The sequence below is a fragment of the Poeciliopsis prolifica genome, unplaced genomic scaffold, assembly GCF_027474105.1.
Source record: "Poeciliopsis prolifica strain line A6 unplaced genomic scaffold, Auburn_PproV2 SCAFFOLD009, whole genome shotgun sequence".
NCBI lineage: Eukaryota > Metazoa > Chordata > Actinopteri > Cyprinodontiformes > Poeciliidae > Poeciliopsis > Poeciliopsis prolifica.
In genome coordinates, this window is record NW_026562384.1 from 11,831,302 (window position 1) to 11,857,901 (window position 26,600).

Here is a 26,600-nt window from a genome sequence, read left to right on the forward strand (position 1 = left end):
TTGAAAAATTGCATCTGGGCTTCTTCAACACGAGTAAAGCAGCAACACATGTTGAACTGTACAAAAGAGTATAAGTAATTAGCAAACTGCAGAAAAATAATTGATTTGACAAATTGTTGACACACGCACACACACCACTTCCTGTTTTTTGTAGTACTTGCCTGCTTTCAGAGATCGTCTTAGATACCGCAGTGGAGATGCGAGCCACTCCAGGAAGCAGAAACATCATGACATGAGTGAAAACATGCAAACACCAATTGTTCTCAAGCTGAAAATATTAAAATGAGGTCTAACCATGTTTTTTTTGTTGGTTTTTGGGGGGGGGGTTTCCTGTCAGCAAAGCGAAAAGTTAGATAAGCTTAGACAGCGGAGCAGTTGATAGCACTGTTGCCTTGCAGCAAGAACGTCTTGGGTTCAATTCTGCAAAGAGTTTGCAATGTTCTCCCTGTGCATTCGTGTGTTCTCTCCAGGTGCTCTGGCTTCTTCCCACAGTCCAAAAACATAACTGTCAGGTTAATTGGTCTCAGAGTGTATCCCACCTGTTGCCCATTTACAGCTGGAAATAGCCACCGGCTTCCCTCCCAACCCCAGTGGACGAAGCATGTAAGAAAATGGATGGAGGAATCAAGTCTAAAACTCAGTATAAACAATAGCTTTTGGGCCTTAGGTCTAAGATTGCAAGCTGAAGTTCAGATATAACTTCAAGCTTTTGAAGTAATTGTTTCCCTTGTTTAATTGTGCAATTGAAAACTTTATATCACTTCTGTGTTTTCCATATAAAACCAGATTTGAAAAATTGCACTTGCTTCTTAAATATCTATTTCTTCAGATCAGAACCATAACGGCTTATACTTTTCATCTGCTGCAGGTCCAAAAGAGTTTTGTCTTTTTAACTGTTAATTCATGCTTATGTTAAATGTGAACAAAGTGCCGATCTCTGCTTAGTTCTTCTGTCAATAACAGTCATTTTCAACATTTGGTCATTTTGAATTCATTTCAATTCAGTTTATTTCTACACAATTCACAACAAGATTTAGCTTGAGGCACTTTTCAAAAATAAAAGTAAGTTTAGCTCAATCGTACTGACAGATTCAAAGCCAAATGAATACATTTCAAAGGAAAAACTTCACTCAATTTTAATTGAACTAATACATGGAGCATCCAGTCTGGTCATAAAGAAGTCAACATAAAGTGGTGCAAGGCAATTCAAGTTTATTTGTGTTGCACTTTTATTAAATGAAACATTGTTTTAAAACAGAGAATAATTTATTGAAGAAAAGAAACATATAACACATTCAGTGCAGCTGCTAAAGTTATTTGTTATAATCTGTTGTTATAATAAAAACCCTGAAAAGTTTATGGTTATTCCCCTACTATTCATTCTATTGTAACATGGACCCGAATTAAAAGAAAGACAACAAAATTAATTCTGGTTTACTACAATATTTTCAAAATTATCTTCTTCAAAGATGGGGTTTGTTGAAAAAACACAGGATTTGTGAAATTCATTGCTAAAAATGTTTATATCTCAACAGCAAGTAATAAAACCGTTCTCTAAATCTTTCCATATAAGGGTTTTGACAGTTCCCATCGAACAGGGTGACAGACACGTTCAGTCTCCGGGACAGGATGCCCTCCAAAGCCTCCAAGGTCATCTGCTTCACATCATAGCCTCGTACAGAAGGCTTCACTGTATCATCAACAGGCACAATCTCCTGTCCGCTGTTGGGATCATTTCTTCCCACTGCAGCATATGTAGGAAAGCGTTGCTCCATCCCCTTGAGGAGGTTCGGTTTGAATACAGGGCAGCAGTAAGCAGACCACATGTACTCAGGCACAGACACTCTGTTATTGATCCAGTGCGTCTCTGATTCGTAAGGCATGACACCGGTGATTACGTACATTGGCCCGATGCAGAAGTTTTTGTACCTCGCCAACAACTCGTTCTCCAGCGTGCTCCAGGGGCCAGAGTTGGAGCCGATCTGCTGAGGCACTATGTTTGTCAGAGTAAAAGTGGATTCTCTGTCATCCATTGTCTTCTGGTGCAAACTGGGACAGAGGTGACCTTTGGAGAAGCCGGAGTTCCTGTAGTCTTCGAGGACCGCTTGGCTTTCAACCACATTCTGGTCAGTGATGTTTTTAAAACGTCTCATTTCAGGACTGGCACGGGAAAACGCCAACTGAAATCAGGACACCAATGATTTAATGATTAATTCAATTAATTATCTGATTCATTTTGAAAGCTACAATACTTTGCAACACTCTGATCATAGACACGAACATTGTTTTAGGATACATTCAGTTACTTTATTTTTTTTTCACATTCAATGTTGAGTATCAATCATTTCACATGCAAAATGTTTTTGAAAGTTTTAAGTACAAGGCATCTGGGTAGAAATAGCCAGAAATTGTGCTGATGTAAGAGTCACATAACATCAATGTATTTCTAATCAACTAGAAGTAACATGGATTTGATTAAAAAATAAAATTACTCATATATGAATATAAAAAAATGTTCAGTAAAAAGGTTACTGAAACACTCAATACTTGTTTAAGTCGATTTGTGAAAATGTAGCAATCATACAGACAGTAAGTGCAAAAATGTTTCTGGTCCTTAGAATAATTTAATAAAATTTAAAAATGGTACAAATAAATCACATCATTACAAAATAACTGATTCAAGTAAAATAAAAAATAAATTTCCAAAACTGTTACCTTCAGTAGGTAATGTGTTAGAACAGTGCAAAGTCAGTTCTTGCCTGAGTAAGTTCTGCTAGTTATGAACTCGGTTAATTATTTAAAATGATCTAAATCATAACATTTATAAACAGCAGTATTCATAATATTTTAATTAATATGTTTTTAAAAATACGGGACTGCTTCTTTAAAGTACAGAGTATCACTACTTGCTTATTTTACCTACCTGTGGTTCATACATCCAAGGTTGTTTGGGCCGCTTCCCGTCTGCAGGACTCAGTTTGTAGGCGGAGAACAAAGGAGCCCGATGCTGACGGCGATACAGGCTGGCAAAGTGATATCTGTTCTTGTAGAGCTGGCATATTTGCTTATAGTCTACATTCTCAAGACCCCTTGGAGGAGTTCTGTTATAGAAGAAGTCAAGGCATTGACTGAAGCTGTTGCTGACCTCTCCGACAGTCAGACCACCAAACCAGGGCAGGAGGAAGAGCAGGGCTGCTATGGAGGACGGCAGGGAGATCCTCTGAGACATCCTGTAGAACAAACAGGTGAAATGAGATGAATCTGTTGGAGAGAGATGGAAGATCCGCTGATACGTTTCCTCTTCAAAAGCTTCAATGTTTCTCTCACTCAAAGGCTTTATATATAGCTGAAACCTTGACGATTACATTTTGAACAGCTCCTATTTTCTACGCAACTTCCCAGCTGACCGACAGAGTTCTAGGAAAGTTCCACTTTTACGTCATTTCAAAATCGATAGTCATAGGAGCAGAAATTGCTGTTAAGTCATTTGTAGAAACTAGATGGCTTCCCATAAAAAAGTTTTGTCTAGTCATGAGCGTCTGCAGAAACACCATGTTTCAACAACTATGAGAACAAGATTAAACAAAAATGTGGTTGTAGCCACAGGAACTGTCAGCTCACTTTCTTTTTGGCTGCTCTAGAGGTTGTTGCTGACTCGTTTTAGTCTATTTCATCTGAAGGTTTTAATGGCATGAATATTCAAAGTTAACTTTGAATAATTAGAAAAATCAAATATGTATGATGAATTTTTAAAGACCTTTGCTGGGACATTCATTAATCCTAAAAATAATCATCAGGTGACAGACGGCTGACTTTGTAGATGCTTTTTTTGTGTCTTTGAGGGTTCAGGTCTGACGCCATCACTACACCCAGATTTTGGGCCTGACCTCTAGTTTCCGGCTGTAATAACTGAAACTGTGTACTGACCCCGCATGGTTCCTCTTAAAGTCCAAAGATAATAACTTCAGTTTTGTTTCTGATCATCTGGAGAAAGTTATGCCACATACAGGCACTGATTTCTTCTAGCTAATGTCTCATTACATGTTAAACTCTGAACTAGCATGTAATTATTAAATAGGAGTGGTCCCAGTATTGAACCGTGGGCTACCCCATGTGATTTTTGTCCTCAACTCCAGTAAGAAGTTTCCTATTGACATGAAGAAGTCCTTGGTCATAAGATTTGAACCAGTCAAGTTCTGTACCAGAGTCTGACCCAGAGCCCGGTTTCTTCACCAATAGACACCAATAAAGTGGGTGGTGAATATGTGATATTGTGCTATTTAATTAAAGTACATACAGGGGTTGGATGACATAAGCATTTCTTATCAGCCCTTGATGATTATTGATTAGATTTTTGGTTGAAGTGGCTGAAATCTTACCAAACTTGTCCTTTCCTGTTTCCCGTTGAACTGTTGACCCATCCTTGGAAATTTGGGTAATAAAGAACGAATCCTCAAATTATGTACTCCTCTTTCCTTCCCAGATGTAAAAATAGATGTAAGTTAATTTTCTTATGTGAGATTATTTATTTTTATTTTTTTACTCAATACATAATCACTACTTGTGATTTTAATTTTCCTCTGTTTGAGGAATATTAAAAGATCACACATTAAACATGATTAACTTACATGAAAAAGATAATAATCTTATATTTTCTTTTGGTCCAGTCGGGGTGCTTTGACATTTTTAGGATGACTTTTTCAGCTGTAGCGCTATTGCTCCAGCATATCACATTTTTACAGGAATTGCAGTATTTCTTCTTGTTATGCAATGTCATGACACAATGGCACAATTCAGTGAGTCAGTTGTTTTGGTTTCTCTTTTGGTATCTCACACATTTCTGTGTTATTATGATCCATCTTTCACAGAAACTGTATTAGTCAACTAAGAGAAGTTTGTAATAACAGCTTTCAAATGACAGTTGATCTTTGACATGATATGTTTTCATTTCTAAAGAAACTCAATGTTTCTGTTTCCAAAATTGCACAGCTTCTTTTGAGGCATAACCCTTACATGCATGAATTATGATCTTTTGTGTCTGGAATTTTTTCCAAAGTGATTTGAATTTTCTTAAGGCATAAAAAAGAGGAAGGGATCAGTTGTAATTTTCTCCAAATACAAAATTGTTATTTGGAAAACACATCAGTAATACTGTTCTTCAGTGGTTACTTGATGTCACAATATTTTGTTTTGTTACCTGGAAGAGTAAGGGAGCGGGTTGGTCGGCATGCTTTTTCGTCTGTCTGCCATAATGGATTAAACAAAAATCCATTATCCACTCGCAGTGGATGGCCACTAGTTGACAGCAAGGGCATAGAAACGAGTTTATCATGGAGGGGACACATATGGGAAACCTGACAGATCCTTAAATAGCTTGAGAAGAAATGTCAAAAACAATGGTGTCATCAACACGTTACTTAGTAAAGCGTTTCTCCAATCTAATCCATGAGATTAGTAGCAACTAATCTAGTGAATTACTATTTTACAATCTAATAATCAGATAGAATTACAAGAGTGAGTTTTTATAGACCTTTTTATAGATTTAATGCAATAAGGAGAGAGGATGAATCTCCTTTTTCCACCATTAGCACATTTAGCAGTGAGTGAATGAGGTTAATTGACAGCGCTAAGACCCTCCTACTGATTCTGATTGGTTGTTTTGGCTGGAATGTTGCATTACTTTAGCCAGTAATGAATTGATTGATTGATTGATTGTTTTCACAGATTATCTGTCTCATAAACTGTCACATCATGACAGCTTTAACAAATATGGAGAAAACATATTTTTTACTAAAGTTATATACTGCAGTCTGAATAAAATTGTGACACTTTTTATGGACCAAATAGACAAAAAAAAAAAAGACTCAAAACATTGTAACAGCTCTGCATGGGGGTCCCAATCTAATTTTCTGTCCTGGGGCCCAAGATTAGCTCAATGGTAGAGCGCTCGCTTTACCCAGGTTCAGTATTAATGTTTTATCTGATGCAGCACAAAACAAACAAAAACAAAAAAACAAAGTTTGCTAAAGGGTTGCTGCTTGTAGAATGCGTCTTCGCCATCTAGTGGTTAATCAGTCGAATTACACTTGACACCATTATTCATAACTGGATCAAGGTTGCTGTTCAGAAAGGGTGTAACATTGTGTTGCAAGTTGGTGTGGATGAAGAGGAGCAGGGGCGGGTGATGCACCAAAAGGTGCCTTCCAGTGACTTTTGGAGCACCAAAGAAAAGAGAAGGCCTTCTCTTTTCTAGTGCTGAGAATGAAGCCCAAACTTACATGGGAATGCCAGACAGTCTCATTCAGCTGGGGTGAAAACATCAAATCAAACTTAACACTCATCCAAGTTTTAATAAAAGCTTTAGATTGATAGTCTGTGTTAAAATTCAACGATTTATGGGAGGCCCCTCACGGGCTAAATTATATTTGTTCGCTCATGCCTTGGGCCGGCTGTGTCTTGATCCTTTTGGCTCAGAAATCATCTTTTCAGTTTGTCTTTCCTTTTTTTCCATCTTTCTTAGAAATCCCCTCAAAGCGCTGTGGGCTACAATCGTGCGCCTCGTGATGAAACCTGCCGCAGCTCCGGGCCTGTTTCAGCTCGCCTTCCGTCCTCTTCTTGAAAACTCAAGCCGCGCTGTCAGCTCCAGGCCACGCCCTTTCTCAGCTAAAACGGAAGGTTAGTCTGGTCTCCGCTCGCCACGGAGTTTCTCTTCGGGAAAACTATGAGCGCGGCGGAGAATGGCGGAGTCCAGCGCGCTTGAGGAGCTGCAGTCGGAGCTCACCTGCCCGGTGTGTCTGGAGCTGTTCCGCGACCCGGTGATCCTCGAGTGCGGACACCACTTCTGCCAGGTGTGCATCATCCAGTGCTGGGAAGCGAAGGCGGACGAGCTTTCCAGCTGCCCGAAGTGTAGGAAGTCGTGTGCGCGCAAACTGCGGCCCAACTCGCTGCTGTGCAACGTAGTGGACAGCGTGCGCAGAGCCCGGGTCATGGACGCAGCGGCGGGGACGCCGGAGTGGGACCCCGAGGGGCCCCTGGAGATGCCCGAGGACCGAGAGCCGGGCTCCAGCATGAGCAGCGTGGCCTCCTCCATCGGGCACTGGCCTCACCTGGTTCTGGACATGTGTGAGGAGCACGAGGAGAAGCTCAAGCTGTACTGCGAGGACGACCAGCTGCCCATCTGCCTGGTGTGCGGGATGTCCCGGGACCACAAGACCCACAACGTCATCCCGATCACAGAGGCCTTTGAAAACTACAGGGTAGATCGTTCTCCCTTTTTTTTTTTGTTTTGTTTTCCTGCCCACATCCTCTCCAGAGCAAACTATTCATAAACTGTCATACAAATGGCACCATGTGGCTTTAACTGAGCATCATGACAACTGGATAAGCAAGATGAAACACAGAGATCCAGTCAGGAAGTGCTTTACTGGCTGGTCTGTAGTTTTACCAGCATGGCAGGTTGGTTTTGAAAGCACACTCCCTGTTTGTCCAGACGACATATCTCTCTGGAATTCAGCAGACACCTGTGAACTTTTCCAGCTCTCCTGGAAACATAAATCCTTTTTTGTGTCTCTGTGTATTTTTTTTTCTGGTGCTAAATCATGTTTTTGTACATCGCAATGCTCAGCTGAGGCGTGTGAGGCATCATCTGAGTCCAATTCGAGTCTGGATGCTCTCTGTGCAAAACGCAGATTGGATTACCTTTCAATAATCAAGTTTGCCTCTCTGGCTTCGTAACAATATTTCTCTTTTCTTTCTGTCCAAACAGGATAAGCTGGCTGTGGCTTTGGAGAGAGTTCAGCTGCAAACAGAGGAGGCCACATTGTTCCAGAAACAGGCCAATGATAAGATTCTACTCATTAAGGTACTAAAGCTGCTCTCTTCTATTAACCTTACACCCAGACATGCCTGGTCAGAGATTTTCCCAGGGAGTTTGGGAACCTCCACCTGCGTTTCTGTTCAGTCTGGTCTGTTGAGACCAGACTGATGATGACAGGTGGTGACATACAGGTTGTTGCCCGGCCTTGCTTGAACGTGACGACTCTCATGCCGAGGTCCAAACTTAAATGCAGCAACAGCGAAGTAGTGGCAAGTCCTGTTTGTCTTCCTCACACCCTCTGTATTCACGCACGCAGAAATGTTCACAGTGTGCAAATATGCAGAGGGAGATGGTGAGTCTGTGTGTGCTAAACTGAGTTATGTGAGTTTTGCTGCGTGGGGTTGTTTATGCAGCAGTAGATAGCTTTACAAACCGTTTTCTCTTCCTGTCTCTGGTGTCTGTTTGACCTACTTTATGTGCACATTCACAGATTTTCACTTCTTGGTTTCTGTCACTATGGCAGGAAGTGGAGGGGCGTAACGGAGCGGAAGTTGGTGTGTTTTTCTGCCTCTTCCTGCAGGTTTCTGTTTCTGTGTGTTTCTGTTTTTGTGTGACAGAAACACGACTGACGAGCCTCTGCCGGACCGACAGGAATAACAAACACTGAGTGCAATGTTTGGGTTTTAACAGTTTGATTTTACACCTGATTGCTTTTCCAATGAATTGCATTGACACTTTGATTCCAATAGATGAGTTATACTTTTGATTTCTTGTAATGATGCTGTTTATGTACAACAGGTTTAGTGAGAGAAAACTGAACTAGATATCATATTTGCTATAATAGCTACATAATTTAGTGAAAACAATTAAAATATCTTTTTGATTCTTTATCTCTAGATGCAAATCTGACCCATATTTCTGCTGCATTTATATTATATTGTTTTTGTTAAACTGGATGATATTGTGAAAGATGACAACGAAAACTTTTTTTTTTCCTTTTCTGACTTTCTTTACATTTTGTTATGGAAAACTGACTGTAGTCCTGAAATTTGTAATTGTGAAAATGAGAACAGAAAAAACTGAGTTAAATATTACATTTCATCTTTGCTGCTGAATTCACACAAAAGAGATTTTCCTTTAAAGAAAACTTGTGCTTTTAATTATCTTTATGGACAGTTCTTTTTTTATCACCCTTGGATTAAAAACAAAGCTTTATTCAAATAGATTTGTCCTGAAACTCTCTTAGTTTCCCGATGCAACTCCAGTCTCTGCTCTCAGTGACCACAGACTTCGATGTGATTCAGGGGCAAGCAGGAGACCTGGAGGAGCTGATCACCGCTGAGTTTGGCCGTCTGAGGGAGTTCCTGCTTCACGAAGAGGAGAGCATGAAGGAGAAGCTGCAGAAGGATAAAGAAGAGAAGCTCAACCAGCTGGAGGAGGCTCTCACGCTGGCCACAGAGCAAATCAGCCAGCTGGAAACCACGGCAGAAAAACTTCGCCTCAAACTGAGAGAGCAGGAAAATCCAGAACAACTCAAGGTGAGTAGATAGAAGAGAAGTTTGATCACGATTAATGCCAAAGATTGTATCAGTCTTCAGGTTTCAACATGGTGTTTTGTAACAATTTGTTCTGTTCTTCTCTAGGGAATCAAAGATTTCATTGGCGGGTGGGTATTTCTTTCATCCTAACCAAAACATTTCAACATCACTGATGTAAGACACAATTATAGGTCACATCTTCTTTAGCTCCATGTGACCGTTGTCCTGATGACAATCACAAGGCAATGGCGTAATGTTTAGTAATCACTCGTAAGTCGAGCCGTAACAGGATGTCGGGGCATGATTGTGGCTGTGTGACTCAATGCCGTCACAGATGAGTAGCAGCAGGCAGAAGGATTTTTATTGAAATGTGTTGAGCTGAAGGTAAATGTTCAGCAATAAGGTCACAGGTCTTGAGTACTATTTTATCAGTAAGTGATGTTATATTTAATAAAGTATGTATGCACGTCATAAAACGAGGTTTCTAAAGTCAGCAGTGTGGTTTTTATCAACACTATGTTGTGCCTGTTTCGCCTTCCAGGGCTGAGAGTTTGTTTGAGCGCCCCCCACAGGTCAGTGTGGATCTGAAGTCAGGAGAATACCTGGGACCCCTGCAGTACAGGACCTGGAGGAAGATGAGCTCCATCTTTCAGCCAGGTATGAGATAGACAGTGTACATAGTGAAGTAGTCCCATTTGAAATAAAAAAAATAAATAAAAAAAACTTTTATTTGTTGTGCCTTGCAAAAACAGGCATATCCCTGACATTTTTTTTTTCCAAAATAAACCCAACATAGTTTAGTTTGTTTTATTGGGATTTTATGTGACGGACCGACATCAGGGGTTTCTGAATTGAAATAAAAGAAATGTGTTCGGTTTTTTTATGACAATAAAAATCTGAAAAGTGTGTTGCTCACATTGAATACATCCTGAATATTCTGACTTTAAAACGTCTCTGAGTTCTTCAATCCATCATCTGAAAATAAAGAGCAAACCACCAGAACAAACTTTGCTACTTCCCTCCTAAAAGTATAGAGGCAGGAAGAAAGCTTTCAGTCAAATCTTAGTCATGTGTTAAATCAAACTGAGAATCTGCAGCAAGATTTGAAAGTTGATGTTTTTAGATACTGTTTTCAAAGACGAATGGGGAATATTTTCAGTTTCAATGTGTGAAGCTGGTAAAGACAAACCTAAAACGTGGTTCTACAAAGTTTTGAATTCATAGGGTTGAAAACAAATACATGCCACTAATTTTATATTTTTATTGTTAAAATTTATTCTGATCCATGTTTCTGGATCTCTCATTCGGTGGAGAAACTCAGTGGATCATTTAAAACTTTTGCATTTCTCTGTGCTTTGTTACAAATGATGTTAAGTATCATCTCATTTCTTTGCGGTTGTCGAATTAAAGATTTTATTTTTTTTCTGTATTTACAATGCAAACCACCAATCTCTCTCCTGTGTCTTCACCAGCTGTCTCAGCCGTGACCCTTGATCCAGACACAGCCTACCCCTGCCTGTGGGTGTCTCCTTGTCACACCAGCGTCCAGGTGGGGAAAATCCAATCAAACCTCCCCAACAATCCAGAGCGCTTCACCCGCTACAACATTGTGCTTGGCTCTGAAGCGTATTCTTCAGGCAGACATTACTGGGAGGTGGAGGTGGGCAATAAGAAAGCGTGGGGTCTGGGCATAGCCAAAGCCTCCGTCAACAGGAAGGATGAAATCAGCCTTTGCCCAGACGACGGTTTCTGGACTCTGGTCCGTCGATACAAAAACGACGGCACCAGCGAGTACGAAGCGTGCACCGACGCAGACGACACCTTAATATTTCCCTCCAAACCCCCCAAGAGGGTGGGGGTCTATCTGGACTATGGAAGAGGCCAGGTGTCGTTTTATGACGCTGCAGAGATGAGCCACCTCTTCACCTTCTACAATGCAGACTTTAAAGAAGCCGTGTTCCCTTACTTTAACCCATGGCCAATCATCAATGGTCAGAACAGAGAGCCTCTCACCATCGTAACGCCACACTGGGGTTAGACAGGAGATTATTTACTGTTATGGACTCGTCTCATGATCACTCACGTGTCTGAATGACAAAGAATTTCTGTCTGCATGACCCTGACCTTGTCCAGCAATTAAACTCCTGAATGACTGGAGAGGAAACCAAAAATGAACACAAATGGCACGTTAGCACCTAATAGATTCCATGCAAAGATCTACTTCAGTCACTGAGGTGTTGGCTTAACAAATATGATCAAAGTAGCTAAAACCTGATCTGAACTCTGCAGATTCATGGTTGTTTGTCTAATTTAGCGTAGCATTACTTTAGACAGGGAACAAAGTCAGCTGATGTCAGTGACCCCAGTGCAAACCTGCATTGAGCAGTTTGAAACACCAGATGAGATGGACAAAACCCATTCCTGCACATTTGAATTGTTTTTAGCCGTCCTTTTTGTGCTGCCTTTTCTACAAACTGTTTTATATTAACTCCTCACTTCATGGTGTTTCTGCCTTTGTTTTTACCATATCGGGTGTGTCATGTATACTTTTCCTGTTTAGGACCCACATCGGTTTTGCCTCACGTAGAAATGCACGCAGAACAGAGTGGAGCTTCACCTGCACATGCAAATAAATAAAACACACAGCCGACACAGTTTATCTTTTTACAAAAATCCCCCAAATAGGATTGACTTACTTATTTTGAGTCCTGCATAACTGGGTCACCGTTGCAGAAAAATACACAAAAATACAAATACGCTGCCTATTTTTTCAGAATAAAACCTGCTTCTTCTTTTTTTTTTTTTGTAGATTCAGGATTTTAGTAGGATCAACTGTTTTGTTCATTTTCTGACTGTAGAAAACTTGGATTAAATTTATCTGTGTGTGCAAATGGATCAGCAATATTTGTCGCCTGAACAACTATTTTCTGAGGGTATTTGCTTAAAATTTGAATTGAATCCTTTTAAAATATATCTTTAAATTTCACTATAAATTTTTGACACAAAAATATGAAATATTCAGGACTACTTAATGTTTTAAAATGCCGTTTGGTTTTTATGAGCAAAGGTTTAGATTTTTAGGATGCAGTCATATGTTGTAGAGTCATCACCATCTTACATTTGACCAACACTTTTCTCCTAACTACATTTAATTTAATTGTACTTGTTTAGAGGCTCTACAAACTGTATTAATATTGTTGTGAGGTTGTAAATTTGTCATAAATTTTACATTTGAGTCTGTTATTACTTCTTCCACGAGAGGGCAGCCACAATTAACACCATTGGACGAAGCATTCTGTATTAAAGAGTTTTCTGTACTTGAGTTTTAGAATCAAAAATGATTTGTTTCGGTTAGTTTTCATTCTTGTTAGATAAAAAAAAAAAAAAAAAAGACCATTAAGAAGCTTCTTACTGTCCATAAAGCACAGTGGTATTAGTTTTTTTTTTCTTATCTTGCTGCTTTTAAGTCATTCTTAGGAAAAACACCATAATCTTTGTCAATTTCAATCTCATGGAGACTCCAAGTTGTGTCAAAATAATGGTCCTGAACACATAAATCATCTCTGCACAGACGGTGAAAGATCTAAGATTCAGATTCAGAAGTCTTGATGCAAAGTCCAGACTTTAATCCAACTGGAAGCACTTGAAGCAACCAGTTCAAGAAAGTAAACCCACCAAAACTGCAGCAGCAGTGTACTTCAGAGAAACGAGACAAAGTTTCTTGGACTGGACATGACGGCCGAATCGACAGAGCAAATGTTCGAGTTAAGGTCAATCACTCTACAGTTTTTCTCAAGAGTAAGACTGTATTTTCATACTTTGAGCTTTCCCACCTATTATTTTCCCATAGCCTTAAAAAACAGGCGATGCTCTGCTACAGCTTATTGAAAAAAATGACAAAATCCTCAAATGTTTCAAAGCTGAAACACGACATGACTCCTCTATTAGCATAACTTTATGCTAATAGAGGAGAGCTGAGCCACTTTAACTGCAGACAGAAAGTCTCACAAAGAGGTAAAATCTTCCTAGATAAAATAAAACAATTAAGGACAAAACACAGAATTTCCAAAAATATTAATAGCATAAAGACAACAACAAGAGAACAGGGAAATGCAGTTTGAAAGAGGCTGAGCATCACATCAATCATCTGATTAGCTGTCCTGGCTGTGCAGGAGTTTGGTGTTTACTTGTCACAGACACCCCAGTGCTCCTTTGTCACCGGCTACTTAAGCAAGGTTAATGAGTTTCTTTGTGCCAACAGAGAAATTCAATAATCTGGGACTACTGTTACAAAGAAATAAGTAATGAGAATTAGTCTGACACAAATAAACTCCTTGATGCTGTTTATAACCAAACATTAACCTAGGATTCCAAAGGTCAGTGCTGAAGTTAATCTGATCCGACCTGCTTCCTGTCTGGAAAGTGGTTGAAACTCAAGTATTTATTATCTGAATATTTGAAAAAATGTTCAGATAATAAATGGTTAGATGGACGTTCTGTGACTCTGCAGCTTACAAATATATTAGTTTATAATAGTTGTGGCTTCTTCATTTGATGCGCCTGTCGACATCAAAAGCTAACCCTGCAAAAACTAAAAACAAACAAGGAAACAAATGGTCTGCATCCAACACAGTTTAGAAAGCTGAACAACCTCCTCAGCATCCAAGCGTGCACCCTGACCTGTAGGTCACAAGTCTACTGGTGATTTGCTGGTTCTTGACGTAGTTTCTCAATTAAACTACATCAAGAACTAGAAGTCCATGTTAAGATTGCTGGTTCTGCCGTCCTGCTGATTTTTGCTATGTGGAGATCTGCTACTGCACATCAATGAGAAACCAAAGTCTCTTCTAGCTTCTAGCCATATAACTCAGTAAATGTTATCTAAAGATTTTTCTTCTTATTTATAATTCGAACATGCAGTTTCGGCATGTTTATAGAAGTTTATTTTCTTATCTCGAATGTGTGCACCCATTTGGGGTTTTATTGTTTTTAAAAGTCACAAAAGCCTTAAAAATCTCCTTTAATCTTAGCAGTGGCTTTATACTATTAAAAATAGTGTCAAATAATCACAATTTCAGATGAATTGTTCTGGTAATCATTGGATTAGCTGCCCTGACTGTGCCTGGTGTTAACTTGTCACAGACACCAGGAGTTTGTTTGTCGGCTTAAAGAAGGTTAATGACTCTCTTTGTGCCAACTGAGAAACTCGGTATCAGTGACTAATGTCACGGAGAAATAGGTAATGAGGCTCATCTTAAATCTCACAGGGAATCTGTGGAGGGAGATCAAAATTAGGGTGATGGCAGAGAGGCCAAAGTGTTGGGAGATACAAAATAAAAATCCCAGTGGAAACAACGCAAAAAACCTCCTGAGTAATGATAAGAAGCATAACTTTATGTTTTCTGTCCCGTTTTCAATGATTGAGTAAAATCCAGTACATCAGGAAGTCACCTAATTAAAAGACAAACAGAGAAATGATACTTGATAAACTCAAGTGTCTTCTGAAGCCTTCAAAAGTTAATAAACTGCATCGGCTGAGAAGTTTGAAGTTATGTTTGGTCATAAAACCAAACCAGCAGGACAGAAGAGGCAAAAACGCAAGAGGAAATGTTTAAAGTTTTCCACAATTGGAGAAAACCAACACTTCATATCAGTCCATCCTTGCAATCATTTATTTATTTATTACATTGTGGCAGCAGCATCATGTTGTGGGGCTGCTTTTAAATTTGGCGCAGGCTTTGCTTTTATTTTTTACGCTGTGTCTTGTGTGGTGTTGCGTGCCGTTGATAAATTCAGGCGGTTGTTTGTGTAAAAGAATTTCCTCTTTGGGGAAATAACATCTAAAGTCCAAATCTCTTTCAGAATAACAGGAAAACTTTTCACTATTAATAGGAAGATGAATGGAGCCAAATATCCAACACTGAGCTTCAGCTGATTCGCAGAGAAGGCTGGGAAAAGACCAGACCGAAGCCCAGGGGACCTGCTGCTGCAGCTGCAAAGGATTGACTCCGACGGGAGTACACCACACTATTCAGATTTTGATTTTTAAAACAACCAACGATGGGATAACCTTGATCATCGATCACAGGGCATCCCAGTGAAATACACCGAGGTTTAGGGTGGTAAAGTGAAAAATACTTTTTCAAGGCCTCTTAAAAAGATTTGGAAAATATATTAATTTATGCTTAAGGTGTGGATATGAATAATTTAAAAGGTTTGAAAACTGTGAGACGAGCAGCTGAATGTGCGACTGACAGCGGCGATAATCACTTGATTAGCTGTGCCCTGACTGTGTTGGTGGTTGCGTGTCACAGATACCAACTTGTTCCTTTTTCACCATCTACTTAAGCAAGGTTAATGAGTGAGTTTGTGCCAGCTGGGAGATTCAGCTGGCACAAACTCTGTGACTACTGTTACAAAGAAATAAGTAATGAGAATTAGTCTGACGTAAATAAAACTTATCTGTGCCCTCGACCTATGCATTATCTATAGAGCGATGACGAGCCACAAGATATTATAATAGAAACACAATCCTTCACCTCTAAATTACTCTAAATAGCTCAGCTGCTATGGAAGCTGTTTGGTTTCAGACTCAGATGAAAATAGACTAACATAGAGGAGGAATGAACAAAAGTCCTTTCACTTTATTGCGGCTTTTCTGCTCCTATATTACGACCCACTGCTTCAAAGCCTCGGCCTGGTAATGGATCTTCTTCCTTGGGAATCAGTCCCTGACCCTTTTATCAATAACCAATGAGAAAAGGGGGCTAAAAGGGGCAAGAAGGCAGCTGGGAGAGGGAGTCAAATGAACCTATGGAAACCACATTAGCAACTGGAGAGCTGATATATATTATCAGTGTTTAATGCAGGTTAACAGAAGGTGATGTCTGAGGGTAAAAAGGGGATCAAAGGTGAGATGTGAGCTGCCGACGAGAAATGGGGGCATTTTATTTATGGAAATCTGATGCTTTTAGGGGAATTAGTTCCTTTTGGACAAACAATGCAAAGCCGTTCACAGCTCTCCAGGAGGAGCCAAAAAGCACAATAAAACGTCTATCAGTCTGTGTGAGCGCTGGACTAAAAATAGACCCCTACCTGTGTGTATGTGTGTGTGGGTGTGTGTGTGTGAGCTCAGCCATGCTCGATGGATGGGATTATGCATGCAAGAGCAACGCAGAAGTGATGCGTTTTTGGCTTTTCATCATTGCACAGCAGCTGAGGCTGTTGCGTCTCTCCATCCGTCCTCCTTCTCTTACAGCGATGGGGAAGAAATAAAATAAGAATCCAATCTGCATTACAATGGAAAGGACTCAGAATGAGATGCATGGAGGGAACAAGAAAAGATAAAAAATAAAAAAAGGGGGAACAGTAGCATATCCTCTGATGACAGGAGAAGAGAGCAGTTTACCTGCGATGAAGGAGAAAGGGTGGAAAAAAGGGGGAGGAAGGAAAGGAGAGACAGAGGTCGACATTTCAGAGGTAGATAACACAAGGAAGGTAAAGTTCAGGAGGTATAGAGTGTCACCTAAAGGATCAGCAGATAGCTGTCAGGGGCAGAGGTGCAGGAACTCAATCCCAGAGCCAAGACAACAGATGATAATAAAACCTCCTCACCTGAGCGCATCAGAAGACAGAAATGGACAGAAGCATCAGGAAAACAGGCAGAGGAAACACCAGGAGCTAAAAAGCAGAAGAAAGGATGAACTGAGCTCTGCCACTACTCTGGCTTCCTTTTACACTTCAGGGTTTTTTGTTTGTTTTGATGCACCTCAAACATAGAGAATGTTGGACCATTTTCTGAAAGCACAATCTGACAAGTTCACGTTCATTTAGCAGAGTTTGGGAGGATTTTTCAAGAAGCAAGCTGAAATAAAAACCAAGCAGCCGTGGTGCAGGGGAGAGGAGTGAAGGGCAGAGAGCGGGCGAGGGAGGGGGAGGAAGGAGAGAGCGTGGTGTCTGCGCGTCTGAGCCTGTCACAGCGAGATGTTCATGCTCATTCGAGAGCCGTCCGCCGGAGGAGGCGGTGGAGCGATGAGCGCACCGCCGGAGAGGAGCTCCAAGCAGGTCTGTGAGCCGGGTTCTGGGTTTTTAACCCATCTCAGCTCGTGTGTTGCTCTCTTTTCTGCCAGGAGAAAAAAACTCAGCTTTTCTCTTTGGCTTTAAATATCATTTAGACATGTGTGTGCACTGTACTCGGTGCATTCTCATCGCAGTAAGCTTTAGATATGTTAGATATGATGCTTTGAGCTTAAAAATTGCCATTTGACATCATTGTTATTTTAGTCTCTTTCTTTCTAAGCCTGTCGCAATAAGCAATAAATCATTTATTAAAACAATCATTTCAATTTGCATGATTGTTTTTCTCTCTCTGTCTTTCTGTGAAAGACTAGTCCATTGATCTCAACTAGCTCCTTTTTTGAAGCACTATTTTGTTTACAGAGACTGAAATATCCATGTTCGTTGTTGTTTATGGTGTTTTGTTTACTTATTTTGGATATTTAAAACGTCTTCCAGTTTTTGACGTGAGCTAGAAATGAAAGTTTACTAATATTTGAGAGAGTGTACCATTATATGATGCTATCAAAACAACATTACAGCTTGTTGTAAAAACTTCTGGGACAGCTTATCATCTGCCTAATTCTTTGCTTGACCCCATCCAGGTTCAGGCCGCGATCAAGAGGAAGATGGAGAGGCAGAAGAGGCGAAGCATCGAGCAGGGCATGCTCGTCGCTGAGGGTCAGGGCGCCACCCACATGCCTCCGCAGCGTCAAAGATCCAGACAGCCGCCCCAGACGACGGCGGCTGAGGACAGCGAGGCGCTGGAGGAGCAGCTGGAGGAGATGCTGGAGGGACGTCGCAGGACCAGCGAGGAGAAAGAGGCGGAGGAAGACTCTGCAGACCTGCTGCCCATCGTAAACTCAGTGTTTGGACAGGTGGGACTGGAAACCGTCAGTGTGCATTTCTGTGAAGTGTTGAGGCTCTGTGTGTGTTTATTTTTTTGTGCCGGTCCTGCATCAAGTTCTTCAGCTTATCGAATGTCTCCCTTTCAACCTGATTGAAACCCAACTCCGCCAGTTCAAGTTTAAAAACCCAACATGACCCAAGTTTGCTCCTGACCTCTGATCCCACCCGGTCAAAGCTTTCAGAGCCACAACAGAACAAATATTGTTTCATTTCACCCCAAAAAGCCTTGAGTAGAAATGTTGGGCTCTACTGACAAACTGAACCAAAGTTAAGGACACTGACAGAGAGAATTTAAGCTCCTCCAATGCTGGAGAACTTCGGTAACAGATACAGCTGATGAGCTCGCCGTCTCTGGTGTCGTCTTATAAGCTCAGTATCACATCACATCCCGACACGCAGATGGTCAGAAGGAGACACAGGAGACGCAGGAATATGTCAGACATCTGTCACGGCTCAATCAAACCACCACAATGTGGGAAAGTGTGTGGAAATAACTCCAAGCTGAAGTTAACCCCTGACCTCAGCTCGCTCCCTCAGACAGCTTTCTGTAACCGTGCAGACGGAGCCGCATCCACCTGACCACGTCAGAAAAACTCTGACGATGAGGTTCGCAGCAGGAAGTCGTGCGTAAGACAAGAAAAAAAAAAACAGTGACGTTAGTGGGATGCAAGTGATCCAAAAAAAGAAGAAATCTGCTGAGTGAGTGGGAGACAGAAGTCGGGGAAGTCTGGAGAGAAGAGAACAGAGCGAAGCCGAAGATTGGATCAGTCAGTGCTTCATTACGTGGAGGCTTAGGGAGGACAACCACAGACCCTCGGCCCCCACATGATGAAACGGAGGGAAGCAGATGGCTGCGCAAACCCAGCATCTCTTTAAAATGTCTCATTAGAAAAGCAGACGTCACATCACTTTATCAGTTTAAACATTAAAATCTCAGAGAAGGTTCCCTGATCTTTATGAATGGGAAGGGTTGAAAGAATTGTAATATTTTAGTGGAAAACATTACAATTTCTGTAATTTTTGGAAATTAATCTTAATTTATTTATTTCTGCCTTTCATGTTTGGTTACATGACCAATTCAAAGCGATGCAGTTCATTTGTACAAGTAGGTAGCAGAGCATCCATCCGTCCATCCATTCATTTTTCATTCATTCACATCACAGTAGCTTTTCTTTGTTTTTGTTTTTTTTTCTAAAACCAGGCTACTTGAGGACTTCTGTCCAGCATAGGCAAAATACAAATTGAATACATATATATATATATATATATTATATATATATATATATATATATATATATATATATATATATATATATATATATATATATATATATATATATATATATATATATATATATTTTTTTTTTTTTTTTTACAGTTTTGACTGTGTTGTTCAAATTGGCTTTTTTAAGTCAGCATACTTCTTTTAATGATTAATCAATTAGTAAATCAGTTGACGATTTTTTCAATAACTGCTTCAGCCCCACATCCATCCATCCATCCATCCATCCATCCATCCATCCATCCATCCATCCATCCATCCATCCATCCATCCATCCATCTGTCCGTCTGTCCATCCATCCCCGCTTATTTTTGCATGGTCACAGTGGAGCTGGCGTTTATTTCCATTGGGCGAAAGTTGGTTTCGCTGGACTGACAACCCTGACAGGTTGTCAGTCCATCACAGAGGGCGCACAACCTGCACCACTCATATATTAGGACAAATCAGAAAGACCAATTTTCGACTGTGGGATGAAGAAAACGGTGCTAGCAACAAAAAAAAATCATAATTTTTATAAAATATCTGAAGATAAACTTCCTCTCTTCCTTCCTTCCTTCCTCTAATGTTTCCGTCCTTATCGGTCGACGATGCTTAAAACCAGTTGATGCACATCTAACACCAGATCATTACATGCTCCCCCCCCCCCCCCCACACACACACACAAAACAAAGTACGGAGTCGTGTTACCTCAGATCGCTCATATATCCCATGACACCATGTCAGAGGCTTGACCCAGTGGCTGCTGACGTGACCGTCAGCTCTGAGAAACATGTACACAAACCCCGAGACATAAACAAACACACACGCTCACCTACTGAGAGGTTCGAGCAGAGTGATCAGTGAGAGCAGGAGGAGCGAATCAGCCTGGTAATTAATCTGGTTGGGTGCCGAGGATCTTCAGTTGCAGCTGTTGGTGTCGGTTCTGTTGGGAATAATTCAGATGTGCTTAAGGATATAAAAACTCCACAGTGCTGACAAGCAGGAGTAGTGCCCATGTAAATATTTTAAAGAGCAGCAATTCCCCCTATTATCAATTGTAGGATAAAAACGCGAGGAAGGCGGAAGTATATTTTAGATTATGCAAGATTTATAAGCAAGATTTATTCAGGAACTCATCGAGACGATTGCATCCAAAAAAAAAAAAAAAGCAATATTCAAAACTTTGGACATTTCAGGAAGCATTTTTTAATATATGACATGAAACAGAATATGACACAGGTGGTAGAGGAGCGATGGGGGGCTTTAATGAGGCACGAAGCTTAGAGGTCTAATGGTTACCTTGGAGGAGCTGCAGAACTCCACAGCTCAGGTGCAAGAATCTGTTGACAGGACAAATATTAGACTTGAACTCCACAATTCAGGAATTTAAGAGTCAGAAAGAAAGACATCTTTAAATGAAATCGTGAAGAATCCCGTTTGTAGTGAGCAACAATCCATGCAGGGAACGGAGGAAACACCAGAACACCCGAACTAAGCGTTAGTTACACAGGTGTGTGCCGTGTAACTAACACTTACACAGCACACACCCTCCACTAACACACTGATACACAATACTGCCTGGCAGCATCCGTGGGGATGACTTACTTCAGCAGAAACCGTGAAGCAGAGTGAATAAAGAAGAAGAGCAAAATTTTGAATTTGAGCTTTTGTGGACAAAAGGTTCGTCTACAACTCTGGTCTCTAGAAAGAAGAAAAGGAAACGCGCAACACTTTTCATTTTTGCACTAAATAAAATCAAAAACATGTCTGAGTTCAGTGAGTGTTGATCTGAGCCAGGAAATACAAACATTGAGGTTTGAGGCTGTAATGTGTCAAAATGTTTGACAGTTCAAGGGCTTAAAGCATTGGCTTTATCTGCAACAACATGTCAACATGTAAAGTGTTTTAAATCACATTTATCTGGATGTTCTGACAAGTTGATATTTCCCTTTCAAAAATTGTCTGCCTGCTACAGTAGCACCTCGTGCTCAGTTTTGTCCATTGCGGAAACTATTTTACTACTTTTTTTTTTTTAGTTTGCCTTAAAATTTAAGTCTAAACCAATCATTCTCTCTTCTCCCATTCACAAACATTTCTTCACACTGCTGGTTTTCGCACCAATTCCTGTTCTTTCCCAATAATCTTTGCATTTTTAATGATGGTATTTTAGGTCAAATCAAGTGAAGTTAAATTCAAACTTAATTTGAAAGGCATGGCTTTTATAAACATAAAGCATCGAGTAAGACTCACTTGAGCAGCTCTGCCTCTTCTGTCCTTCTGCTCTTCATTCCCTTCTTTTTTAATCAGACATGGGGATTAACGCCTCTCTGTTTGTGGTCTCTTAACTCTCCGTCCTGAACTCATTTGAATCACGGCGCAAAACCATGAAGCAACAGAGAAAGAGAAAACAGAGGAGGGGTTGTTGGATGGGTGGGTTAGAAGCCCAGTGGGAGGAGGAACAGTGAGATGCTGCGTCTGCAGAAACGACTGCAGGGTTCGGTAAGCTTGACTCCGTTAGTTTGCTGTTTGGTGGGAACTCATGCATGGATTTCATCAGAGCAACATATTAGAAAAATAAAGGCGAGGTCAGGGGAAGGTTGCTGCAGGGAGGAAGTTTTTTATCTGGAGTTTTGGTGATGGGAAACTGCACAAAACCGTCTATGAAAGCCAAACTCAGGAAGGTAGGAGAAACTTGTCCTCTGTTTTAAAATCTGTAGTTATACTGAATTAAATAAAATACTAGTTTAATTTAAAATGTTTAGAATATTAACAAAAAAAACCATTGAATACATAAATCTAAGTTTGATAACAGAAATTATCCTTGTTTTCTGCTTAAGAGTTCATTTTTAAAAACCTGTTTTAATTTGTCAAAAGAGCCTTGTGGAATCATGTTGTAATTTATTGAATATAATGACTTTACAGTCATTTTACATCTGTGCAATACTTCTCATTAAGTTAAAAACATAATGTACAGCCTCCTTCAAACAGAAAACAAAGTCAAATCTCCAGATTTTATTTGCTTTTCTGTCCAGTCAGAAACTAGAAACTAGAAGTCTCAGATACACAATTTAGCTTTAATTTAACATCCCAGAAAATACAATGAACAATATTCTTTTATTTCCCAACAAGATTACGATACTGTTTTATAATTATGGGTAAAAAAAAAATAAACCAATTGCATTGTTGCTTTTTTTTCTGATCATTCTCATATCAGAAGTAAAGTGAAATAAAAGAACGCTCCTCAATTTATTCTCTCCTTATTGAAGTCTGAATCCATCATATAATTTTATTTTTTTTTTAACAAAATTTTAAAACATCTCCTTGTATCTGGAGATCTTTCAAGTCAACATATAGATCTCGGTGACTTCTCAGTTTCCATTGGATCAGAGCATGACGTTGCCTTTTTGCTTTTAGTTTGCTTCATGTTGTCAAACAGGCTCTCTTTAAGTTATTTCCTTCATTTTACAAACATGGCCGTAATCATCACTTGAAAATGCTTTTTGCATTTTCTCTGGCTTTTGATTTGAAGACGCTGCTTGTATGATGGAAATCAAAAACATCTTGTGACTCATAACATTTCAGCAGAATGGAGACAAAAAGACAAATATCAAAATGCTCTTTGACATATTTCGCAGAATAAAGCCTGACGTAAATGTGAGTTAGGATTTCTGTGAAACAGTCAGGCTCTTATATAACGCAATGCTAAAAGTCCCATTCGGACTCATGTCTGCAGGCTCAGAAAACACGGGTCCAAACCTTGTTCCTTTAAAGAGATTACTCAGGTTTATGTGACAGTGAGAGCTGTGATCTAACAGCCTGCTGTGTCTCTATAAGAAGGCCATACATGGGACCCTGCGGGGCAGGCCGAGGGGCCAGCAGGGCCTGCGGCAGCCGGAGGACGAGGAGAATCAGGATATGGAGGATAAAACGTTCAAAGATTCCTTCAGGTCGCTGATGAAGAACTACAAAGTTCTGCACAACATCGTAGACCCGGCCTGCATCTTCCTAAAACAGGGCTTTGCTCAGACGCTCGTATGTAACAGGCAGCACTCTGTGTCCTCCTCACTAAGCTTTTCCACTCGTGTCCGTCTGCTTTCATCCCCACGTCCGGGCCCTTCATCACCCTCCTCCCTTCGTCACACAGGCCCGGGTCAGACAATCAGATCCCCCAGCGCAGCACACGCTCAGAGGGATTGATTACTGGCTTTAATGGAAAATTATCGAGCAGATTTGTGAAGCTTGTCGCTTAAATCTGGCACAGGCCAGAGTGTTATTTTCCAACTGAGACAAGTGGGCGATAAAGCAAATTAGGTCTGGATAAAAGAACAAAAACATCTTAAATTATCTGACTGGAAACTCCAAAAATGACACTGAGAGTTTTTGGATCCAATAGCCACTGGTGTACTGATGGCACTTATTAGAAATGATCATTTTTCTGCATTTTCTTTTAAACGTCAAATATGACACGGCAATAGATCAGTCCATCTGTCCATTTATTGTGTAAAAGCCACCTGGGACCAATCTGTTGGGCAACGTAGAGACACACAGGACAAACAACTCTGCACACACACACACACACACACACACACTTCTATGAGGCAAATCAAATAAACCAATTAACCAAAAGTTCACGTTTTTGGACTCTCCAAGTGGACGACATGTGCTGAAATCATCAAAAGCTTTTTAAAGGAAGCTGTGAAAAGGATAATGTACAAGTGTCCTTTGTAAAAAAAAAAAAAGCTAACAGCCTGACAGCAACCCCAATCTCACAGAATGGCCCAGTCAAAGTCCAGAACTAAATCCAGTTGGCAAACTGTGATGGACTTCATACTCTCCACTCAAACAGATTCAATAGGAGATATTTTCTCAAGAGAATTAGGCTTCATTTCATCTCTGTTTAATGTGCATTTGTGAGCTGACGTGTGACTTTTTTTGTGTAGATTTGTGTTTTTATTGATGTAGTTTTGTCTTTACCAAATGGTTTGTTCCTGAAACTTTTCTCTCCAACAGGACAGAGAGCTGAGACCAGAGGAGCTTGAAGGTGAGGCGACAGCAAATCATGCCGAACCTCAACTTGTTTGAATGCCTCCGAGTAAGTAGATGTTTTTCGCTTTTGGTCAGAGCTCCGCGTGGCGTTTGTGGAGTTTGACAAGAACAAGAAGGGCTACATCAGCCACAGAGACCTGGGGGAGTGCATGAGGACGATGGGATACATGCCCACCGAGATGGAGCTCATCGAACTGAGCCAGCAGATCAGTGAGTGCAGCGCCGAAACACAAGACGGAGCACAAATCACAGAAAGATTAAACAAATATGACACCAGGTGGATTTTGACACGGGGAGGAAGAAAGGGCATCACAAAGAAAACTTAGCAGTTTAACCTGATCCAAGATCTAATTTTCTCCGAACCAGCACCGTGCGAGAAAATATGTTGGATTTTACGTGGACTTGTCTGAAACAATGAGCAAGAGAACAGAACTGACTTTCTCTCCAGTTCGTATTTGACTGTGTGTTTGTGTGTTTCAGGTGGAGGCAAGATTGACTTTGAGGATTTTGTGGAGCTGATGGGACCAAAGCTGCTGGCAGAAACAGCAGACATGATCGGAGTCAAAGAGCTACGAGACGCATTCAAAGAGGTTCAGAAATATGAAAAACTACAATTATTATTCCTAAAAACACAAAGAAATTATCTTGAATGATGCAGTTCATGCTGGCGTCTAACCTGTTGCTGCTGGAACTAAACTTATACACAACATCCAAAAATCCATCATTTAAAGAGTCAATTAAAAAAATATTTTTACTAATAAAAAAAAAAAAGAAGGTTCTGAAGTGGCCTAATCAAAGCCTGGAAGTAAATCCAAAATAAGGTGATGGATGCAATCAATGCCATATGCATATATTTTTAAAAATTTGCTAGGACAAAATAAACATTTTACTGTCATTTATAAAAAAATAAAAACATAAATCATTTATTTATAATAATCTGCAGTTGTATTTTTTTTCGTTTCTTTACCGTTTTTTGCATAGATAAATGGCTTGAAGCATGACGAATTTAACATTTGAAAATGTGTTGACAGCAAAGTGTTTGGAAAGCAAAACGAGGAGCATCCGCTTTGCACATTACACAGTTGGCTGCAATATAACAATGATGCAGCGAAACAGAAAATCCAGGAGCTTTAAAGTTCAAGTTTTGCTCTTCTTTCCCCCAGAATATTCAGTTGCTCGTCACATTTGCACTCTTCTCTGTGCTCAGTTTGACTCCGACGGCGACGGTCAGATCAGCTTGACGGAGCTGCGTGAAGCCATGAAGAAGCTGATGGGCGAACAAGTGACCAACAGAGAGATCAGCGAGATCCTGAAGGACGTCGACCTCAATGGAGACGGCCAGGTGGACTTTGAGGGTAAGAGAGAATTTCGACACGACCGTTTCAGCGTCCGCGTTTACGTTCATTTCTCTGGCTTTGTGTTCTCAGAGTTTGTGCGGATGATGTCTCGTTGATCAGCCCTGCTGCCCCAGAGACGATGCAGAAAAGGGAACACAGTTCTGCAGTGAACTTTGCTTTTATTGTGATTAATATGTATATTTTTATATTAAATGGCGAAACAGGAAAATATATAACAAAGCTGAATGAAAGAATATGAACAGCAGTGCAATACATATCAGTTTTACAAAAGAAAAATTTATAATTTCCTGTTTTTTAACATATTTTTATATGTGAGTGGTAGGTTTTTGAGTGTAAAGTTTGTAAAAATGTAAAAATGCAGATTTTAATAATGAATAAAAATATACAAAGAGAAGCCAGTACATAGAACTCTGACCTTTATTTATATTTATCGTGACCAAATGGTGAAGAAACACGAGAAAACACCTTTTAGAGTTAAAATATTGTTTCAAAATGTCTTGATATTGCATTTTGTTGTAGGTTGACTGGAATTGAAGCATTTTTATAAAAAGTCCATTACAGAAAGACAAGAAGAAAAAGAAGGAAAATAAAATTATAAACTGGACTGTATTTTAAAG

At 40.2% G+C, this 26,600-nt stretch overlaps 3 protein-coding genes across 6 annotated transcripts; 2 read left to right on the plus strand and 1 right to left on the minus strand.

Moving 5' to 3' along the window:
- Positions 1-1,381: 1,381 nt before the first annotated feature.
- LOC129362540 (endonuclease domain-containing 1 protein-like) lies at positions 1,382-20,464 on the minus strand. The gene is made up of 3 exons (XM_055034101.1): positions 20,412-20,464; positions 2,924-3,230; positions 1,382-2,180 (listed from the first exon to the last, which is right to left on the minus strand). The coding sequence occupies exons 2-3, from the start codon at positions 3,227-3,229 to the stop codon at positions 1,512-1,514; spliced, it is 975 nt and encodes a 324-aa protein (XP_054890076.1). The 5' UTR covers position 3,230; positions 20,412-20,464; the 3' UTR covers positions 1,382-1,511.
- Positions 6,271-12,669, plus strand: LOC129362535 (zinc-binding protein A33-like). The gene is made up of 6 exons (XM_055034095.1): positions 6,271-7,256; positions 7,766-7,861; positions 9,121-9,354; positions 9,460-9,482; positions 9,896-10,011; positions 10,827-12,669. The coding sequence occupies exons 1-6, from the start codon at positions 6,738-6,740 to the stop codon at positions 11,390-11,392; spliced, it is 1,554 nt and encodes a 517-aa protein (XP_054890070.1). The 5' UTR covers positions 6,271-6,737; the 3' UTR covers positions 11,393-12,669.
- Positions 16,952-26,377, plus strand: cabp2b (calcium binding protein 2b). Of its 4 annotated transcripts, XM_055034103.1 has the most exons (7): positions 16,952-17,418; positions 18,015-18,287; positions 24,590-24,620; positions 24,701-24,835; positions 25,106-25,215; positions 25,833-25,980; positions 26,053-26,377. In XM_055034103.1, exons 1-7 carry the CDS (start codon positions 17,338-17,340, stop codon positions 26,076-26,078), a joined length of 804 nt encoding a protein of 267 aa, XP_054890078.1. In that variant the 5' UTR covers positions 16,952-17,337; the 3' UTR covers positions 26,079-26,377. The 4 variants fall into 4 exon arrangements, with proteins under 4 accessions (XP_054890078.1, XP_054890079.1, XP_054890081.1 ...); XM_055034104.1 differs by lacking the exons at positions 16,952-17,418; positions 18,015-18,287 and adding an exon at positions 19,371-19,423; XM_055034106.1 differs by lacking the exons at positions 16,952-17,418; positions 18,015-18,287 and adding an exon at positions 22,031-22,078.
- The last annotated feature ends 223 nt before the right edge of the window (positions 26,378-26,600 follow it).

What these genes read in the sequence shown, in the direction of transcription:
- LOC129362540 (XM_055034101.1), bottom strand. Translation starts at nt 3,229, where the DNA reads ATGTCTCAGAGGATCTCCCTGCCGTCCTCCATAGCAGCCCTGCTCTTC. An exon ending in CTTGGATGTATGAACCACAG is followed by an intron (nt 2,181 to 2,923) that starts GTAGGTAAAATA and finishes TCCTGATTTCAG; the next exon opens with TTGGCGTTTTCCCGTGCCAG.
- LOC129362535 (XM_055034095.1), top strand. Translation starts at nt 6,738, where the DNA reads ATGGCGGAGTCCAGCGCGCTTGAGGAGCTGCAGTCGGAGCTCACCTGC. An exon ending in AAAATCCAGAACAACTCAAG is followed by an intron (nt 9,355 to 9,459) that starts GTGAGTAGATAG and finishes GTTCTTCTCTAG; the next exon opens with GGAATCAAAGATTTCATTGG. An exon ending in ATCAAAGATTTCATTGGCGG is followed by an intron (nt 9,483 to 9,895) that starts GTGGGTATTTCT and finishes TTCGCCTTCCAG; the next exon opens with GGCTGAGAGTTTGTTTGAGC.
- cabp2b (XM_055034103.1), top strand. Translation starts at nt 17,338, where the DNA reads ATGTTCATGCTCATTCGAGAGCCGTCCGCCGGAGGAGGCGGTGGAGCG. An exon ending in TAAACTCAGTGTTTGGACAG is followed by an intron (nt 18,288 to 24,589) that starts GTGGGACTGGAA and finishes TCTCTCCAACAG; the next exon opens with GACAGAGAGCTGAGACCAGA. An exon ending in CGGCCAGGTGGACTTTGAGG is followed by an intron (nt 25,981 to 26,052) that starts GTAAGAGAGAAT and finishes TTGTGTTCTCAG; the next exon opens with AGTTTGTGCGGATGATGTCT.